The following is an 18,295-nucleotide window of genomic DNA, read 5'->3' as shown; positions in this document are numbered from 1 at the left end:
TATACCTAAACTAATTATAAAAAACAAATTCAACCCTCGCCTATAGACCCAGAACTAAACGCTACTCGCTCAAAACAGCATCGAATATTCCAATATTATTCCCCTCCCCCCTTCTCCCCCCCTCACTGATCCCCTCCACACCCCCTCTTCCCCCTCACTGATCCCCTCCACACCCCCTCTTCTCCCCTCACTGATCCCCTCCACACCCCCTCTTCTCCCCTCACTGATCCCCTCCACACCCCCTCTTCCCCCCCCTAACTGATCCCCTCCACACCCCCTCTTCCCGCCATACACGGACAAAATGAGCCAAGCAATAGAGAGACGTCGTGACGTAGGGGGGACCGACGTCCTGTCTCCGTTCTACGTTCCCCCCGACCGCAAGACGTCCGCACAGATCATCCGCGAGGCGCGGGCGTCCCTCTGCGACACCCCGCTGGTGGGCGGCGCGGGCGTGCAGCGGATGGGCGTGAGGACGGTGCAGACCAAGCGCCCCTTCACCCCGAGGGAGAGGGAGAGGACGCTCTTCAGCGGGACGGTTACCAGCCGAGGGGAGAGGCCCCCCAGCTCCTTCACGTGAGTAGTGAGGGTAGAGGGTGAGGGCGTGGGTCAGTGTGAACACGTGTCCTATTCCCCACACCTGTACGCATTCCATTGCCATACCAGCTTGTATGAAATGGCCACACGTGTGCCATCCCCACATGTGCCCCATCCACACACGTGCCCCATCTCTACACGTGTACCATCCCCACACGTGCACAATCTCCCCACGTGTCCCATTCCCACACATGCACCATCCCTACACGTGCCCCACCCCCCACACGTGCACCACCCCCACACGTGCACCATCCCCACATGTGCACCATCCCCACACGTGTACCATCCCCACATGTGCACCATCCCCACACGTGCACCATCCCCACACGTGCACCACCCCCACACGTGCACCATCCCCACACGTGCACCATCCCCACACGTGCACCATCCCCACATGTGCACCATCCCCACACGTGTACCATCCCCACACGTGCACCATCCCCACACGTGCACCACCCCCACACGTGCACCATCCCCACATGTGCACCATCCCCACACGTGTACCATCCCCACATGTGCACCATCCCCACACGTGTACCATCCCCACACGTGTACCATCCCCACACGTGTACCATCCCCACACGTGTACCATCCCCACACGTGTACCATCCCCACACGTGTACCATCCCCACACGTGTACCATCCCTACACGTGCACGCATCCCTGTGCGAGAGTACGCCCCGTACTAAGACTGTGCCCCATAGAGCTACATGTCCTGTACAAGAGTACACCCACTCACCAGCACCCATCCTCCGCAGACTATCGCCGCTTCACTTCGACAGCAGTGAAGCCAATGGTCGGTCGTCAGCGGCAGGCCCCAGGCTCCTGCCCCTCGCCTCCGCCAAGCTGCGACTGGACGAGGGTGACGCGGTGAGTTCTCCTCGATGGCTTATGGCTTAACGCCTTGTGTTGTGCTTCCGTCTTGTAGTTGTCCACGAAGCTGGGCCAGGTGGAGAACCTTGTGAACATTAGCCTTGTACATAACAGTAAGTCCGCCAACATTTCTTGGATGTTGAAGGCTCTGGAGGAGCTGTCCAACCAGAACGGGACAAGACTACAAGGTTAGTCTTCTCCCACGGTTGTCTACTTTGTCCCGAATTCGGATAAATAATGAGAAGCAGACAATTTGCGTAGCAGTGCATACTGTAGTCTAGACGGTAGTGACGACACCATCACTGTCGAGAGGGTATAAAATACGCCTTAGGGCTGTAAATTTCTTGGATAACATACTTGTTAGGGTCATCACGTGACTCTCCATAGTCATTGATCAGTAAACTTCATTCCCAAGATGTCAACCTCATCAATAAACACCAGGATTTTACCACTCATTTCTATACCTATCCACCTTTGCAATATCATGCTGTCTTATTAATATTATCGCCTATGTTCTCTCAACTGTAAATGTAACCTAGCCTCGCCTATCCCAGGTAGATATTGCTCCGAATATTGATAATAAGCCCCCGTAGCAGTGGTACTAACGCTGACACAACCTTCCCGCTTCTCCCTACAGTCCAAGCTGCCCGCCTTGGTATCCTCGTCTCGGAGGGTTCAGAGACACCAATTTCGCACTTTCTCCCTCTGTGACTGTGAGTATTACACTGTAACAGCCCGTTTTCATCAACAAAGGCCAGAAGTGATCACATGCAGCCACCAAACCCTACCCCCCACCCTCAGTCTGTTTATGAATGATAAACGCTTTACACACTACACAACCCGTCCTCAGACTAAGCCCATTCCATCCAGCGGTCGACTCCAAAAGGCGCATTCATCAATTTTACAATCCTGTTCATTCAAATCAGAAATTTTCTCAAATAGAAATTAATATTGTTATGTATTAGCATACTGTGCATATTTAGGCATTAGTTAGGTTAGGTTAGGTGTTTAGGTTCTATTGGCGATTTGTATTTGTAGTACGTGGGTGAAGCACTTACAGCGTTGTGGTTCGAACAAAATTCGTCAGCGAAGTCTATATTGTTCCAGAAGTGTTCGAACGTCATCAGTTATGAATCGTGTGTACAACGTTTTTCATTCATAAACAGGGTGTTTGTCGGGTGCATAGAATGGACTTTGGCCTTTGTTTATGAGGACGGTCTACCTAACAACATGTTTGTTGAAGAAGAATTAGTGAGTAAATCAGCCCGTCTTCCAAACAAAGACCCAAAAGTGATTCCATGCACCCGCCAAACCCCCTGTTTATGAATGAAAAACTATTTACACACGACTCACAACTGAATTCGTTCGAACACTTCCGGAACAAGTGCTTCATTTTCGAATTTCGTTCGAACTACAACGCTATAAATGGTTCACCCACATACTACAAATACAAATAATCGCCAACAGAACCTAAACACCTAACCTAACCGAATTTATGCCTATATATGCACAATATGCTAATATACTATAACATTAATTTATATTTGAGAAAATTCACGTTTTGAATGAACAGCATGTAAATATTTATGAATGCGTCTGTGGGGGTCGACCGCTGGATGTAATGGACTTGAGTCGAAGATGGGTTGGATTTTAAGGTCAAGTTTTAATGAAGGAGGCGTCAGTGTTGTGAAGGTGTTGTATATGAAAGGGTGATCAGAGGTCCCACTGAGTTCAGTTATGGAGAAAGACGTAACTATCTTAATAAGTGGCAGTCCCGTACAGTAAGTGATACCACATGTTCGCAGGTATGGTATTGAGGATATCATATTGTTGTGTTGATTTCGGGGCGACGAGGTATCTTATTGTGTTCCCCATATATCGCGCATTACAGCTCCAATGTTTGAAAATGTAAACAACACTAAATTTGAGGCCAATTAGTAACGGCTCTCTATTTGTAACTTAGATTCAATAGTATTAAGATTATGAATGCTAAAATTCAAATTTATTTGTGAGAAAATATTTCTCAGAACGTTAGGAAGTTCTTAAGAAATATGATCGCATATGGTATCCAAATAAAGATATTTTATTTAATTTAGGGGCTGTAGAAAGTGAAAATTTTGTGAAAATTGTACATTTAAAAGATTTTCTAAATTTTACGACGTAGGTAAGGGTTCATATCCTCCTGCGACATGTTCGAGTGCTCACTACTGTAAAACGCGCAATAGCAACTGTGGAACAGGGTTCTTGAACCAGTTGCTGTAAAAGACTATTGAAATGCACATTAAACTGTGTAACTAGGATATCGAGATTATTTCTTTAACTAAATGATATTTGGGGATCATAGCCTAAATCCATTATGTGCCCATCATAACCTTTTTCCAAACCGCACACAGGAGGGGTATGGGGTGCATAATAAATTAACAAAATCAAAACGTGGAACATTCTAATAGATGCGAAAAGTATGAACTAATATGAAAATACAATATGGGCTTTTGTTAGTCTATTATAAGAAATAGGCTACGAACATCGGTCGCATCCCTAGAGCGTTAAGCAAATTTACATCACCACCATAATATAATAATCCAGATAGTCCTCAAAATTACTAAATATTCGTGGCTCTCTCTCTTGTCAGAATCTCTTCATCTATTCATAAATAATTATTAAATACATTATTATTAGTGCTCTTTTATTTGTCCTGCAATTAGACTGTAGAGATGGTACATTAAACAGCTGCTTGCCTCATATATATATATATATATATATATATATATATATATATATATATATATATATATATATATATATATATATATATATATATATATATATATATTTTCCTCCGTGGGTCTGACACTGTCACATTTTTAATCACGGTTTTATTTTTCGTGATTTACACACACACACACACACACACACACACACACACACACACACACACACACACACACACACACACACACATATCTGTCACATCTGTATGTGTCATCTATCTCGGGTGATTGTCTCTCCTACAGTGCCAGAGGAGACTGAAGAAGGGGAGGAGCCCGGGCGTACCCCAAGGAAAACTCTGGGTATCCCTCCCAGGAGTTCCACTCTCACCACTCTACACAGCTTGTCTGTAAGTCCACACGCTCTCTCTCTCTCACATTCTCTCTATCTCTTGCTCTCTCACACTCTCTTGCTCTGTCACTCTCACTCTCTCTCTCTTGCTCTCTCACTCTCTCTCTCTCTCTTGCCCTCTCACTCTCTTTCTCTCACACTTTCTCACTCTTCTCTCTCAGACACTTTCTCACACATACTTTCTCTCACACACTCACACTTTCTCTCACACACTCACTTTCTCTCATACGCTCTTTCTCTCACACTCTCTTTCGCACTCACTCCCTCTTTCTCTTTCTCTCTCTCTCTCTCTTGCTCTTGGAACACGCAGGCATCGAAGAGTTTGTAGTTTCTGGCTGATCCCACATAATCTGGCATGATTTTACCTGATGTGCAATGGTTGAATGATTTTGTAGTTGTTGACACTGGGTAGCCTCTGATGATAACTTAAGGTTGGGTGCAATCAAATCGGCACGGGCTATATTAATATTGATGTTTAACATTACTGCCCTTGAATATCTGAGATTTACCGAGTTGAATATTGTATTGACCAAAAATAGCTTTTTTTGAATTCAAGTTTATGACAAATTAAAGCCGGTTGGCTGACCCCTGCTTGACGCAGCCTAATCATGATTTACAACTATCTAACCGTGATTGACTCTTCTTAGCATGACTAACTTTAGCTGACCTTGATTGAATCTTCTTGAGTATTAACCTGATCTTCATTATAGATTGCCTCCTTCACCTATCTGCTGATATTGAACCCTAATTGACGCATTTGGCTTCAGTAAAATTGACTGGCCTCTGAGCTGACCAAATGGTCTGTTGGTGTTTGAATTCCTTTTGTAAGGCTTTTTATAACCTTGCAGTCTCAGGACAGCGAGGACAAGGAGGAGAATGAAAACTCTCACAACAGCAGCCCCAGCCCAGAGTCGCGCCCCGATGACATCAAAAAGGTACGCTGACCAACGTATACATCCTTTGCCGACATACACATACTGTGCCGACACCCACATTCATATTAGGGCGTTCGCAATTTTGACAGTACAGTATACGTGCATATACATTCGCATACCCTAATGTTGCTTTCACACATTACATATGCTGTTAGAATTTTCTCTAGCCGCTTATGCACACAAATGTTAAAAACGTAGTTCGAATATTTGCCTTCCAGCATGTTAAATCATGACCACTCTGAGAATTTCCACTTGTATTTTAACATTGTGAACCGTCCGTGCTGCGACGGCTGCAGCAAGCAAGGCTGTTGTTGCACAGGCTTTTGTTGCACAGGTTTTTGTTGTACTCTGGGAAGTATATACAGTAATGCGTTTTGTTTGTCAATTACATGGCGAGCGTTCGTTTGTAGCCTTTGATTTGTCGTATATTTCACTTTTGTTTTCCTTTATTAAATAATATGCAATATAAATATCATATGTTCATCAATTTACAAGGGAAAATACTACATTTATATATAATTTATATAATTCTCAGTAAACCAATTTTTTATTTAATCACATGTGAAAAATTACATTGTAGCAGGGTTATATATCAACAATATAAATTGACAGAGGTGATTACACTGGTAAAGATTAAATTCTTAATTAGTCTTAAGTACTAATATTGGGAAAGTGGGTAGTACAAAATATGATGTGAGTTTGAAGCACGCAGTAGGAAACGATGAGGATGAAATTAGATACTTTTTGGTTTTACTTTTGAACAGGGCATAAGTTGGACAACTTTTTAATTCATCAGGAAGCGAGTTCAAAAGACTGGGCCCTTTTATTTGCATGGAGTGTTTCACAGATTTAGCCAGACTCTTTTGAGACTCCAGAGCCGTAGGCTAACTACTAACCTTTCCCAGGATGCAACTCGTAACAATTGCTTTATTTCCTTTCTACTGCTAGATGGACAAAGGCATCTGGTGAAAGGAAACTTGCCCAACCATTTCTGTTCTGCCAGGGGATTGAACCTGGGTCTCTTGATTGTGAGTCGAGAACGTAAACTACTATGTTACAGGCCCCTTGAACTTTATTAACATAATATGAAATGTATAAGAAAGTATATCAAGATGAACAGTGAGCCGAATATAGTTATAACCGACACGTCTTACACTTTTATACTGTATTGTAAATCCAGCTTCTGTTTTTTTTTTTTTTTGTCATTATTGAAGCTCGTATAGGTAAATTTGTCGATACAGTAATCTCCTCTCTGGTACCTTGTCATAAATCCTTCTATTTTTTTATATATATAATGTGGTTTGAAGTTAGGTTGCAAGGGTCTTTTTTTCCAACTTACAGAAACTAAGAGGCCCCAAAATTAATAAATAGTTGAGGCACTCTTTTAACACACAACATATTTGAAGTTAGGCTCGTCTCCATTCAGGCAGACTGTGCTTCCTCTTCAACAATTGTATACATTAATTCCAGCATTTTATCAGTGTTCTCGTGTGCTTGGATTTGTAGTGCTAGGCCCAACCTACACGCCTGAAAATGAAGAACAGACAACATTTCAGCTCGTCCTAGCCGGGAAATAGCTGTTTGCAAGATGCAACTATATGATAGTTTTCAGCTTGTAACAAGATTCAAATACCTTAGTGTTGAGATATATGCACTGGGTCGTCAGTGTAGAGAGAGGTTCAGGGGCTCTCAAAGATGTAGGTCATCACCCCAGCTATGGTGCACATATCAGATTTGAGAAAACTATGTTACTCTCGTATATCTTTAATTGATTATGCTACACCCGTTTGCTCTAGTGCCTGAGAGAATGTTTAGAGGGTTGGAAAAGATGCGAAACGAAGCCATGATGCCCTATGACAACTAAATAAACACGAGGAAGGAAGTCGACATCCTATGTGCAGCAATAGGATGACTATAGGATGAAATAGTCGCAGCAATTAGTGCTTTATTTCAGCCCATCCTCTTTAAATGCAAGTATTTATAATAACTATTTGGTGGAAAGTACCAATATGCAGTGATAGACCACCAGAAAGTTCACTTTTGTATTACTAAATTTGGATAAACCAGAAACTTTTTTTTTACCACAACATAAATATAAGACCTAACCTAAATTCTCCTAGCATTCATAGGCCTAATACACACTCTCTTAGGCCTTACATAGTAAATCTGTTATACAAGAGCTAGGAATATTTAAGTTTGTTTTTTTAGCTTTAATTTTTCCGGACTATAATAGTACAGGAAGTGGTCTACTGGTAGTCCATCACTACATGTTGGTACTTTCCACCAAATACTTATTATAAGTACTTACTTCAGGAGGATTGGTTGTTTAATTGCTGTCAAAATGCTTAGACTAACCCAACTCTTACACAGACGGACTCTCTTCCCCCCCCCCTAAGCCTTCAATACAATACAATGAATCTGACTGGGGAAATGTGCTAAGTGGGGTGCTACATAGGTCCATTTTGGGGCCAACCCTCTTTGTCATATACATCAATGATATAGATGACATAAATATGAGAATAACTAAGGGTACCTTTACTTCAAGGAAAAGAAAGTAGTCGTTCAGTTGTATAAGTCTCTGGTGCGCCCCACCTGGATTATTGCATCCAGGCATGGAGACCCCATCTTCAGAAAGATATAGTTGTTCTTGAGAAGGTGCAACACCGGGCAACAAAACTCATCCCAGAGCTTAGTCTTCTCACTTATCAGGAACGGTTGAGGGCCAGTGGGCTGACAACACTGCAAACCAGGTATTCCAGGGCGGATCTCATCGAAACCTTTAAAGTACTGAACAATTTGGAGGATGTCGATCCAGACAATTTCTTCAAAAGGTCAGATGTAACACGAACGAGGAGCAACGGGTTCAAGCTCAACAAACCACAATGTAGGACAGAAAACAGGAGATGCTTTTTCACCCATTGGGTTGTAATGCTATGGAACCGCCTACCTGCCGAAGCTGTAAACTCCAAAACTCTGCTGGGTTTTAAAATTCAGCTGGAAAAGATAATCAGTGCAAATGAGGGGGGGACCTTTGACAAGCCGCCGGCTTCCTGTCCTCATCGAGCCCACTCGTATTAGTGGCCCTCGGGTAAATTCAGGTAAATTGCTGTGTGCCTAAATTGTCAATAAAAAAATAAGTTTTTTTTTAGTTTAGTTTATTTATTATGCATCCCATACCCATCTTGTGGGCGGTAGTAGAAAGGGTTACAAAGGCACATAATGGGCTCAGGGACTGAAGGTTGGGGGTTTTCATCAGCAATTTAGCTTCATTTAGCTAAGTAAGTTACAGTCTTGATGAGCTAGTTACAAAATTCAGTATAAGTCGTCACACCATAAATGGGTTCGAGATCGACCACAAGTACAGTTTCTATGTTAAGCAACTGACATATGTGGAGAGCTAGTGTCATTATTGATATGTTTGTCCTGCACACCGCCCCCCCATCCATTGGGCAGCGGTAGATAGGTTACAATCACTTTGTTACTACCTACAGTTTGCAAACTGGGGATATTTGGCTAAAATTTCTGGTAGCAGATCATTTTGAATGAATTATTTACACATTGGTGGAACATTGGTTATAGAATTGTCTCTGAATTCATGTATCTTTTCGCACTCCATCGCATAGTGACGGAGGGTGTGCGAATAATTTTGTTGACACAGGATTGTAACTTGCTTAGCTAAATGAATTGTGGGGTTCAGTTCCGGGGGCCCATTATGTGCCTCTGTAACCCTTTCCACTACCGCCCACAAGATGGGTATGGGGTGCATAATAAATGAACTTAACTAACTAACAGACACGGTTACATTTAGTCAGGTCTACAGCAGCAGATAATGAGAATTCCCAGAGATACTTGTTACCGAGTCTAAGCCGAGCAGTAGTAACGTCTAGAAGTCTGCTGATTTTATTGGATGAACCATAGATGTGTGGCTCCTCTTGCATGATAGTATGATGATAGATGGAATTACTGGTGTCGATTTCATTTTGCTTCAGATCTATAAGATTTTGTTGAAGTTTTCGGTGTACTGCTGCTCTCAAATTGCTCATTGACATTCCAAGGTTACACTCAACGGCTCCTTTAAAGGCAGATTCTTTGGCTAACTTATCAGTTCTATTGTGCATTCAGAGGCCAACATGAGATGGAGTCCACAGGAAATGGACTCTGTTACCATCATTAATAATATTGTTGTATTTGTGTCTAGCTTCGGACACGAGCATGTTACAGTTAGTTATGTCTTAAAGAGTTGAGAACATTTATTTATTTATTTATTTTTGTATTTATTTATTTATATATTTTACAGTTTGTCTTACAGAGTTGAGAACATTTATTTATTTATTTATTTATTTATTTATTTATATACAAGAAGGTACATTGGGTTTGTGAGAATACATAGCATAGTACAGTAATTGCACTCTTGTAAAGCCACTAGTACGCGCAGCGTTTAAGGATGATAAAGAGTCACTTACAATTAATGTATCAAGTTTGGAGACTTGTACACATTTCAGTGCAAGGAGTAAGGCAAATAGTTCGGTCTGAAGGGTAGAGACCCAATTGTTTATACGGACTCCCCACTCAAAATATAAGCCATCGCCCATTGTCAGGACAACTGCACTTCCAGCTGCACCCGTGGTGCGGTGTAGGGAACCATCAGTGTATATGATTTTAGAGAGTGCTCTGTGGACAGAGCATCAATATGGGTTAAGGCGTTGAGCTTTGTCTCAAAACGAAGCTTGGGCTGATCTCTAATTTGTTTCTTGGATGGAAAGGGAAGGATTAAAATTGGAAAAGGTGTAATCTTCCACGGTGCAGGAAAGTGCCGCTGTTGTTTCTCTTGGTACAAATTATAAACCTGATGCAGTTTGAGATCATTCCCAGTTTTAGTTATCCATCTGCTGACCTTCAATAAAGAAATTCTGGAGGGCTTCTGTGCAAGGGTTAGGATGAGTTAGCCTAAGCATTATTAAACCAATTTGACAGTTAATTTCAGTAGCACGATCAAAATACTCTTGAATATTAAGTTCCTTTCTCATGTTAAATATCTTTGTGGTACGAGGGCACCCAAGGATTATCCTCAAGGCTTCGTTCTGCAATTTTTCAAGCCCTCCAAGCTTTCTTTCAGACATCAAAACAAGCAGAGGTGCAGCATAATCCACTAAAGATCTGATGTGTGCAAGGTACATCATTTTGACAATTCTGACATTGGCACCATAGCCTGAGTGATAATCTGCAACAGCCTTGAGAGTTCTTGTTGTTATAGATTCAGCTACTCAGAACAAGTTCCAAGTAGCACGGGCTATGGTGAGCCCGTAGTGGACTTACCTGGCACAGGAGCGGTGCTGTGTCCTGTGGCCTTCAGAGCTCGGAGCCTTTATTTATACTGACGACAGTCTGAATACAACAGGACCATATAGTGGCACCTCAAGGCCAAGGTATTTGAATCCATATACATAGTCAAGCTGGGAGCTATCAGACAGTTGCATCTTGCGGACAATAAAAAAATAACAAATACAAATCCTTATCGAAAGTCAGCTTCCCTTAAAATTAAATGCTAAAACTGCAACTCTTAATGTATCAGTTATTTGAGTTTGTAACGTACGATTATGTTACGTTGGTTAGTTTAGTTCATTTATTATGCACCCCATACCCATCTTGTGGGCGGTAGTGGAAAGGGTTACAGAGGCACATAATGGGCTCAGGCACTGAACCCCACAATTCATTTAGCTAAGCAAGTTACAATCTTGATGAGCTAGTTACAAAATTCAATAATAATGCGAATAATTTTGTTGACACAGTTTACATTTGGTCAGGTCTACATCAGCAGATAATGAGAATTCCCAAAGATACTTGTAACCGAGTCTAAGCCGAGCAGTTACGTTAGGTAGATTAGATACACAGTGTTTAGTGGGTTTTTAGTAGTTATGGTTACAACAGTCGGTTGCTGGCAGTATTGTAGATATTGAGACGGAGCTTAGAGCAGAGCAGAGCTGTGTGGCTGGAGTCGCGGAGCTTGATACGGAAGAGCGAGGCGGCCAGATCCGGGATGGTGAGTGTCTAAATTCCACGAGGCCGAAAGCGTGAGAGCTCGATGCGGTCGGAGTATACTGTCTGCTCTGTGTCGAAGCTCTAGCGTTTTGGGGTCAGTTGGAACTGTACACGCAGAGTGCTACATTCTTGAGGTTGAAGAGGTATGGTATCTCTGAAGCGTCTGTACTGAAGTTAACTAAATCACTGTGGAAATTATACTGCTGATTAATCGATTGATTGATAAAGATTAAGTCACCCAAAAGGTGGCATGGGCATGAATAGCCCGTAAGTGGAGGGTTTTTGGAGCCATTACCAGTAACAATAGATGATACTGGAGCTCTGGGTAGATGGGGTCTTATTAATTCGTGGTCGCTCGTAGTTTATAGTAGTAGCTCGCAGGAAGCTTGGTCGTCAGATTGCAGCCTAATGTGCAAAGCGACACTTTACATCTGAACAGAACAACCTTGAATTTGAAAATTGAACAATTTGAATTTGAACCTCGGTAGTTTGGTACCCTCGGGATCGTCGTCCTTTTCGAGGATTTGCATTTGACCGTCTGGGAATTTGCGGCGGAATTCTGTGTGGCGGTATTCTTTCTTCAGTACTGTTTCTTCAGTTTCTTCAGTAGGAGTTGACCAGACCACACACTAGAAAGTGAAGGGACGACGACGCTTCGGTCCGTCCTGGACCATTCTCAAGTCGGTGAGAACTACACTCCAGTGTAGGAGTTCATGGTGTTGGCGTGGTCATATATGGGGTGCGGGTACTTGTTTTGGCTGATTACCTTGTTACATTTGCGAGCCAATTTTCGTTTGGTGTGTGCGTTGCCATTGAACTCGCTGGGCGGAATGAAGAGCACCTGGCAAGTACTCTTGTCTTCGTCCTCATCTTCGCTGATTAATCGATTGATTGATGATTGCTAAAGATTAAGCCACCCAAGAGGTGGCACGGGCATAAATAGCCCGCAAGCTGATTAATCGCTTCTCGTTTGGACTACACCTCACCCTCCCCCAATAGGTTGGAAGGATGGAAGGGATGTTAACTGTAATAAGGGAAAAGATTTGAGTTCTTTGAGAATGAGAGATTGGAGCGAGTATATTGTTTACATAATATACTCGCTACGAGTTTAATTAATGGGAAATTATATTTTGCAAATATATTTAGAACCATTAATACCCACTGGGTCATTCCATCTCAAATCACCAAAAAGTCACCTATTGCTCCCACTCGACCCTCTAAAAATGCCATGAAATTTTGTAGTAAGATAGCCCTAGACCCCAAATGACACTTTGCAAAATATTAGAGCTCAATCTGCTTTGGTTCTTAAATAACAGGTCCATATTCAATGGGCTCTCGTCCCGTTAGTACGTAAGTACCACAAATATGACCAACTTTGACCCTTTGTTAAATCACTTCTATTGCCTGTAGGAGTGTGAAATTTGACATACCAGGGCAACTTTTGCTGTAGAATAACATAGTGTAATAAAAAAAAGCAGTATAGGTGGCCATTCAGCTATCCTTCCATGCTAAAATCACTGCCAAATTTTGTCGCGAGAAATTTGGAGACCACTTACTCATCAGCAAAAGGTCTAAACCATGATCTTTTGCAACGATGTATAACAAGCACAATATTATGCAGTGATGCAATAGCAACTCTGTTGTATCCATATGTCCAGAGGTGGCCCACTTGAAAGTTGGCCAAAAAAAAAATTATGTGCAAAACTAGCCAACTTTCAAGGCAAAATATCTCAATATGCGTCATTCCCAATTTGGTTTTGAATGACACCATTGGATAGAGCAGATTTTTCTGTACAAGAGTAACTTTTATTTATGTTGGGATCTGAATTCCTAGTTCAGCCAGAGGATTCTGAAAACGACATATCTTGGTGCAATATCGAAAAAATCAAATTATGATTCTCCATCTTCTTTGTGCACTGACCATGACTATTTTTCTTTTCTTTCTTTCCGGGACATATTCGACTAAATTCTTCACCCTCAAAAAACTGTACTACCCTTTCCTTCACTTCCTCAGGACCTGACTTGCCCTGCATTTTCTTAGGAATTGCTAGTATTCCCTGTTCTTCTTTCAGCTTCCTAGCTTCGTGAACCATGTATTCTGAAACTTTGAATTGCTCCATTGTCTTTTTGATAGACCAGCTTTGTGGCACGAGGGTTAGGATTTGTATTTTTTCTTGGCGCTTTGCTACATAGAATTTTAGCTTCATTTCTTCAATGAGTTTATTGAGGTCTTGGCAATTTGTGCACTGTTGGCTAGAGCTTGGTACCAACAGGTTTTGACAATCAATATTTCCAATTGCAGCAATCTGCTCGGCAATTATTTCCTGTGCTTGGCTAATCTTACGCTTTGCATAACCATGCTTATCCCTTGCACTAACTCATTTATATTTAATAGGTGAGATGCCTAATACTGATAAACTTGTGTTTACACTTTCACAGATTTCCATATTATCAGCAGGGTCATCAGAGTCAGTAGAGCTGGACTCACTCACCTGCTTACTGTTGAATTCCTTTCTGCATGATGTACACAACTTTTGGCCAGGCTTAATACTGACTTTCAGCATATCTGACATTTTCTCTGCAGTAGCTACTGTGATTGGTCGCAAATCTTTTCGCTTTACATGACATTTCTTCTTAAAGGAATGCTAGCAAGTTTTTGTTTGCAAAAAATCAAATTTCGTCAACAGCAAAGCTTCATGATGGAGACATACTTGAGATTCTCCATCCAAGTTCAGTTCACTGCGCTTTGCTATCAGTTTTTGATCTTCTGCACTATACTGTTTTAGAAACTTCAAGCCTTTGTTGGGAGTGTAGGTTGTCAAGTAACATTCCGAAGAGCCACGCTCATGGCTAGCAATAGCACGTGGCAATAAACCAATGGAATCCTGATTCATGACGTATCTGTAACCGAATTCAAATCAAGTAATTTAACTAATTGAATACAGTAATTTCAAGTGAGACCTGTAATACATTAATATTAATATTGCTTCTTATTTATTTGTGTGTTTATTGCAAGTAAATACACAAACAAGTAAACAGCAATGTTTGACCTGCTGACACGATACTACAAAGATGTAAAGATAAATATAGAACACGAACCTAAAATAGCACTGATTGTTTCGTAATAATTCTGAATCCCACCCAAAAATGTTCTACCCAATGAAGCTTAAATTTTTTCCAATCAGTTTGGATATCAATTTGCTAGCAGTCATGATCAGTGCACAAAGAAGATGGAGAATCATAATTTTATTTTTTCGATATCACACCAAGGTATGTCATTTTCAGAGTCCTCTGGCTGAACTAGGAATTCAGATCCCATCCTAAATAAGTTACTCTTGTACAGAAAAATCTGCTCTATCCAATGGTGTCATTAAAAACCAAATTAGGAATGAGGCATATTGAGATATTTTACCTTGAAAGTTGGCTAGTTTTGCACAAAATTTTTTTTTGGTCAACTTTCAAATGGGCCACCTCTGGACATATGGATACAACAGAGTTGCTATTGCATCACTGCATAATATTGTGCTTGTTATACATCGTTGCAAAAGATCATGGCATTTAGGCCTTTTGCTGATGAGTAAGTGGTCTCCAAATTGGGGTCCAAATTTCTCGCGACAAAATTTGGCAGTGATTTTAGCATGGATAAGTAATAATAATTAATTAATCCATTTGGGTAGCTGAATGGCTATCCAAACTACTTTTTTTTATTACACTGCTGTATTCCGCACCAAAAGTTGTCCTGGTATGCCAAATTTCACACCTCTCTGGGCACTAGACGTGATTTGATAAAGGGTCAAAGTTGGCCTTTTTTACGATATGTGCGCATTAACATGGACCTATTATTTAAGAACTAAAGCAGATTAAGCTCTTAATATTCTGCACACTTTCATTTGGGGTCTAAGGCTACTTTATTACAAAATTTCATTAGATTTAGAAAGGGTCGAGTGGGAGGCCTTTGGTGAATTCACATGGAATGACCCCCACTCCCTCCTCCATGTTTACCATTTTCTGTTCCACCTTGCCCTTTGTTTGATTCTGTTTGGATCTGTCATGACACTGTTTGACCTTACAGGTGCGTCTGGTAGGCGGGTCTGAATCCATCACCTCGTCGCCCTTATTCCAACAGCTGCTCAACAACGTCGACCTTGAAGTGAGTGACTTGGAGTCTTCACTGAGGCTGAGAAGGGAATTCCATCCTACAGGACAGACTCCTCAGGTTTCTGGAGCACCACCGGAGCCTGCCAGACTACTAACAGAGCCTAGGCCTCCACTCCTACAGGTACAGTCAAACACGGGACACAAGTGGAAACTGAGTACCCAAATGAGCCACAGGGACGTTAGAAAGAACTTTTTCAGTGTCAGAGTAGTTAACAGGTGGAATGCATTAGGCAGTGATGTGGTGAATTCCACAACTGTCCATACACAGTTTCAAATGTAGATATGATAGAGCCCAGTAGGCTCATCAGTTGATTGACTGTTGAGAGGAGGGACCAAAGAGCTAGAGTTCAACCCCCACAAGCACAAATAGGTGAGTACAAACTTCTTGGGCATGGCAATTTTAGAAGTCCTGTTGACTATAAGTTAGGTATCTAGTGTATGCCAATTGAGGAATCTTTAATATGATGTGTGTCTTTGCTCACATGGCAGCTTTTTGCCATGATTATATTAGTCATATATATTGGGTAACATATTAGTCATATGCATTGGATAATGTATTAAGTCATATAATATATATAGAGTACTGATATAATCCTATTCATATATGTATAGGATAATGTATTAGCCCTAAGTAGGATAACATTAGTTATACGAATAAGATACATTATCTTACAATTGAGTAACATATTAGCCATATGTACTCTACTGCATAGACTATAGGGGTAACATATTGGCCACATGTGTAGGGTAATACAATGTTAAAAACAAAGAAAACAAAGGGTCGTGCTAAACGGGAAAGAATCTGACTGGAGAAATGTGAGTGGGATATAGCAAGGGACCATTTTGGGACCAACACTTTTTGTCATATACATCAATGACATAGATGAGTATATTACAAACCACATCATTAAATTTGCAGATGACACCAAGATTTACGGTAAAGTAGGAAATGGAAAATTTTATTAAGGCCTTATAATGAGATCTACATGAATTCCACAAATGGTCAGAAGACTGACAAATGATTTTTAATATTGAAAAATGCAAAACCTTGAATATAGGTCATAAACAATCCACGTCACAATTACTACAACATTACCTTGTAGCTGATTAATGACGAAAAAGACCTTGCAGTCAGAATCCACCATTCATTCAATCAGACAATAAACAATGGTTTCAAGCTCAACAAGCCACAATGTAGGACTGAAAATGGGAGATGCTATTTCACTCACAGGGTTATAAACCCATGTAACTGGCAAAACTGCTAAAATTTAAAATCCAGCTTGAAAAAATCATCAGGGCAAAAATGGTGGAGTGTACAAGTCTCTCACTGTTTCTTATCGCATCTATCCAGGATGAATGGATCCTATGGATGAACCTTTGACAACATTACATTTGACATATCATGTATAAATGTTTCATGTATAAAACAAACAAGGTAGTTTTCCTTCTACCTTTGGCAAGATGCCGGCTTCCTGTCGTCATTGGGGTCACTAGTCTTGGTGGCCTTCAGGTAATAATTAATTCATTCAGGTAATTCACAGGAAGTTGCACAACAAGTGGGAGTGGTACTAAAAAAAAAAGCTAACAAATTCTGGGAACAATGAAGCATATTTTTTTACTTTTAGGAGAAGGTAGTTATTGTATAAATCTCTGGTGTACCCCCACTTGGATTGTTGTATCCTATTATGGAGACCTCATCTTCAGAAAGACAGGTTCTTTGGAGAAAGTTCAACACCAGGCAACAAAAATCATTCCTGAAATAAGTCAACTCTTATACCAGGTACGGTTGAGGGCCAGAGGGTTAACAACACTGCAAACCAGACATGACGGGATTGATCTCGGTGAAACTTTTAAAATTCTGAACAGTTTGGAGGATATTGATCCAGACAACTTCTTCAAAAGATCAGATGTAACATGAACAAGGACCAACAGTTTCAAGCCCAACAAGCCACAATGGAGGACTGAAAAGAAGAAGCTTTTTCACCCACAGGGTTCTAAACCCATAGAATTGCCTACCTGCCAAAGCTATAAGTAGCAAACTCTGCTGAGCTGTAAAATCCAGCTTAAAAAAATGACAAACGGGTGGACCTTTGACAAGCTGCTGGCTTCCTGTCCTAGGCAAAGCCACTAGTGGCCTCACACTGAGGGCAGAATAGGACACATAGTACCCCTACACTGAGGGCCACTGCAGTTAGTGGCCCTCGGTAATTCAGGCTACTTGTGTAGGGGGTAATGTATTTGTGTAGATAGTCATAACAATGTGGCTAAAAATTAGAAAATTAGATGATGACATATTAGTCACGTTCGTATAGGGTAACATATCGGCCCTGTATAGGGTATGGTTTTAGCCAATCTTAGGTCAGTGTATTAGCCCTGTGTAAATGATTATTATAGTACTGTATTGTACTGTACTCGGTTTCTGTATCTAGTTTCTAGGGAATGATGACTTTAATATCATAAGAATGATGATCAAGCATTGAACGATATAATAGTTTATTTTGTGAGTTAGTTAGATCCATGTTTAGTAATATACTGTAGTAACATTAATAACAATTATCCTTTATATAATACAGCAA

General features: G+C 41.2%; 1 protein-coding gene across 4 annotated transcripts in view; it reads left to right on the top strand.

Annotated features, from left to right (window-relative positions):
- The first annotated feature begins 286 nt into the window (after positions 1-286).
- The window catches only part of LOC123753755 (armadillo repeat-containing protein 2), a 45,796-nt gene continuing 27,787 nt past the window's right edge, over positions 287-18,295 (top strand). For 2 of the 4 annotated variants that reach the window (XM_069308435.1, XM_069308436.1), the window contains exons 1-6: positions 287-573; positions 1,353-1,464; positions 2,105-2,180; positions 4,482-4,585; positions 5,436-5,522; positions 15,634-15,840. In XM_069308435.1, the coding sequence (XP_069164536.1) occupies positions 302-573; positions 1,353-1,464; positions 2,105-2,180; positions 4,482-4,585; positions 5,436-5,522; positions 15,634-15,840 (858 nt within the window). In that variant the 5' untranslated portion in view covers positions 287-301. Of the gene's footprint in view, positions 574-1,352; positions 1,465-2,104; positions 2,181-3,138; positions 3,273-4,481; positions 4,586-5,435; positions 5,523-15,633; positions 15,841-18,295 lie in introns of those variants that run through there. The other 2 variants (XM_069308437.1, XM_069308438.1) reach the window with 2 other exon arrangements.

Source organism: Procambarus clarkii, chromosome 62, assembly GCF_040958095.1.
Source record: "Procambarus clarkii isolate CNS0578487 chromosome 62, FALCON_Pclarkii_2.0, whole genome shotgun sequence".
Classification (NCBI taxonomy): Eukaryota; Metazoa; Arthropoda; class Malacostraca; order Decapoda; family Cambaridae; genus Procambarus; species Procambarus clarkii.
This window is presented reverse-complemented; position numbering and strand designations above follow the sequence as displayed.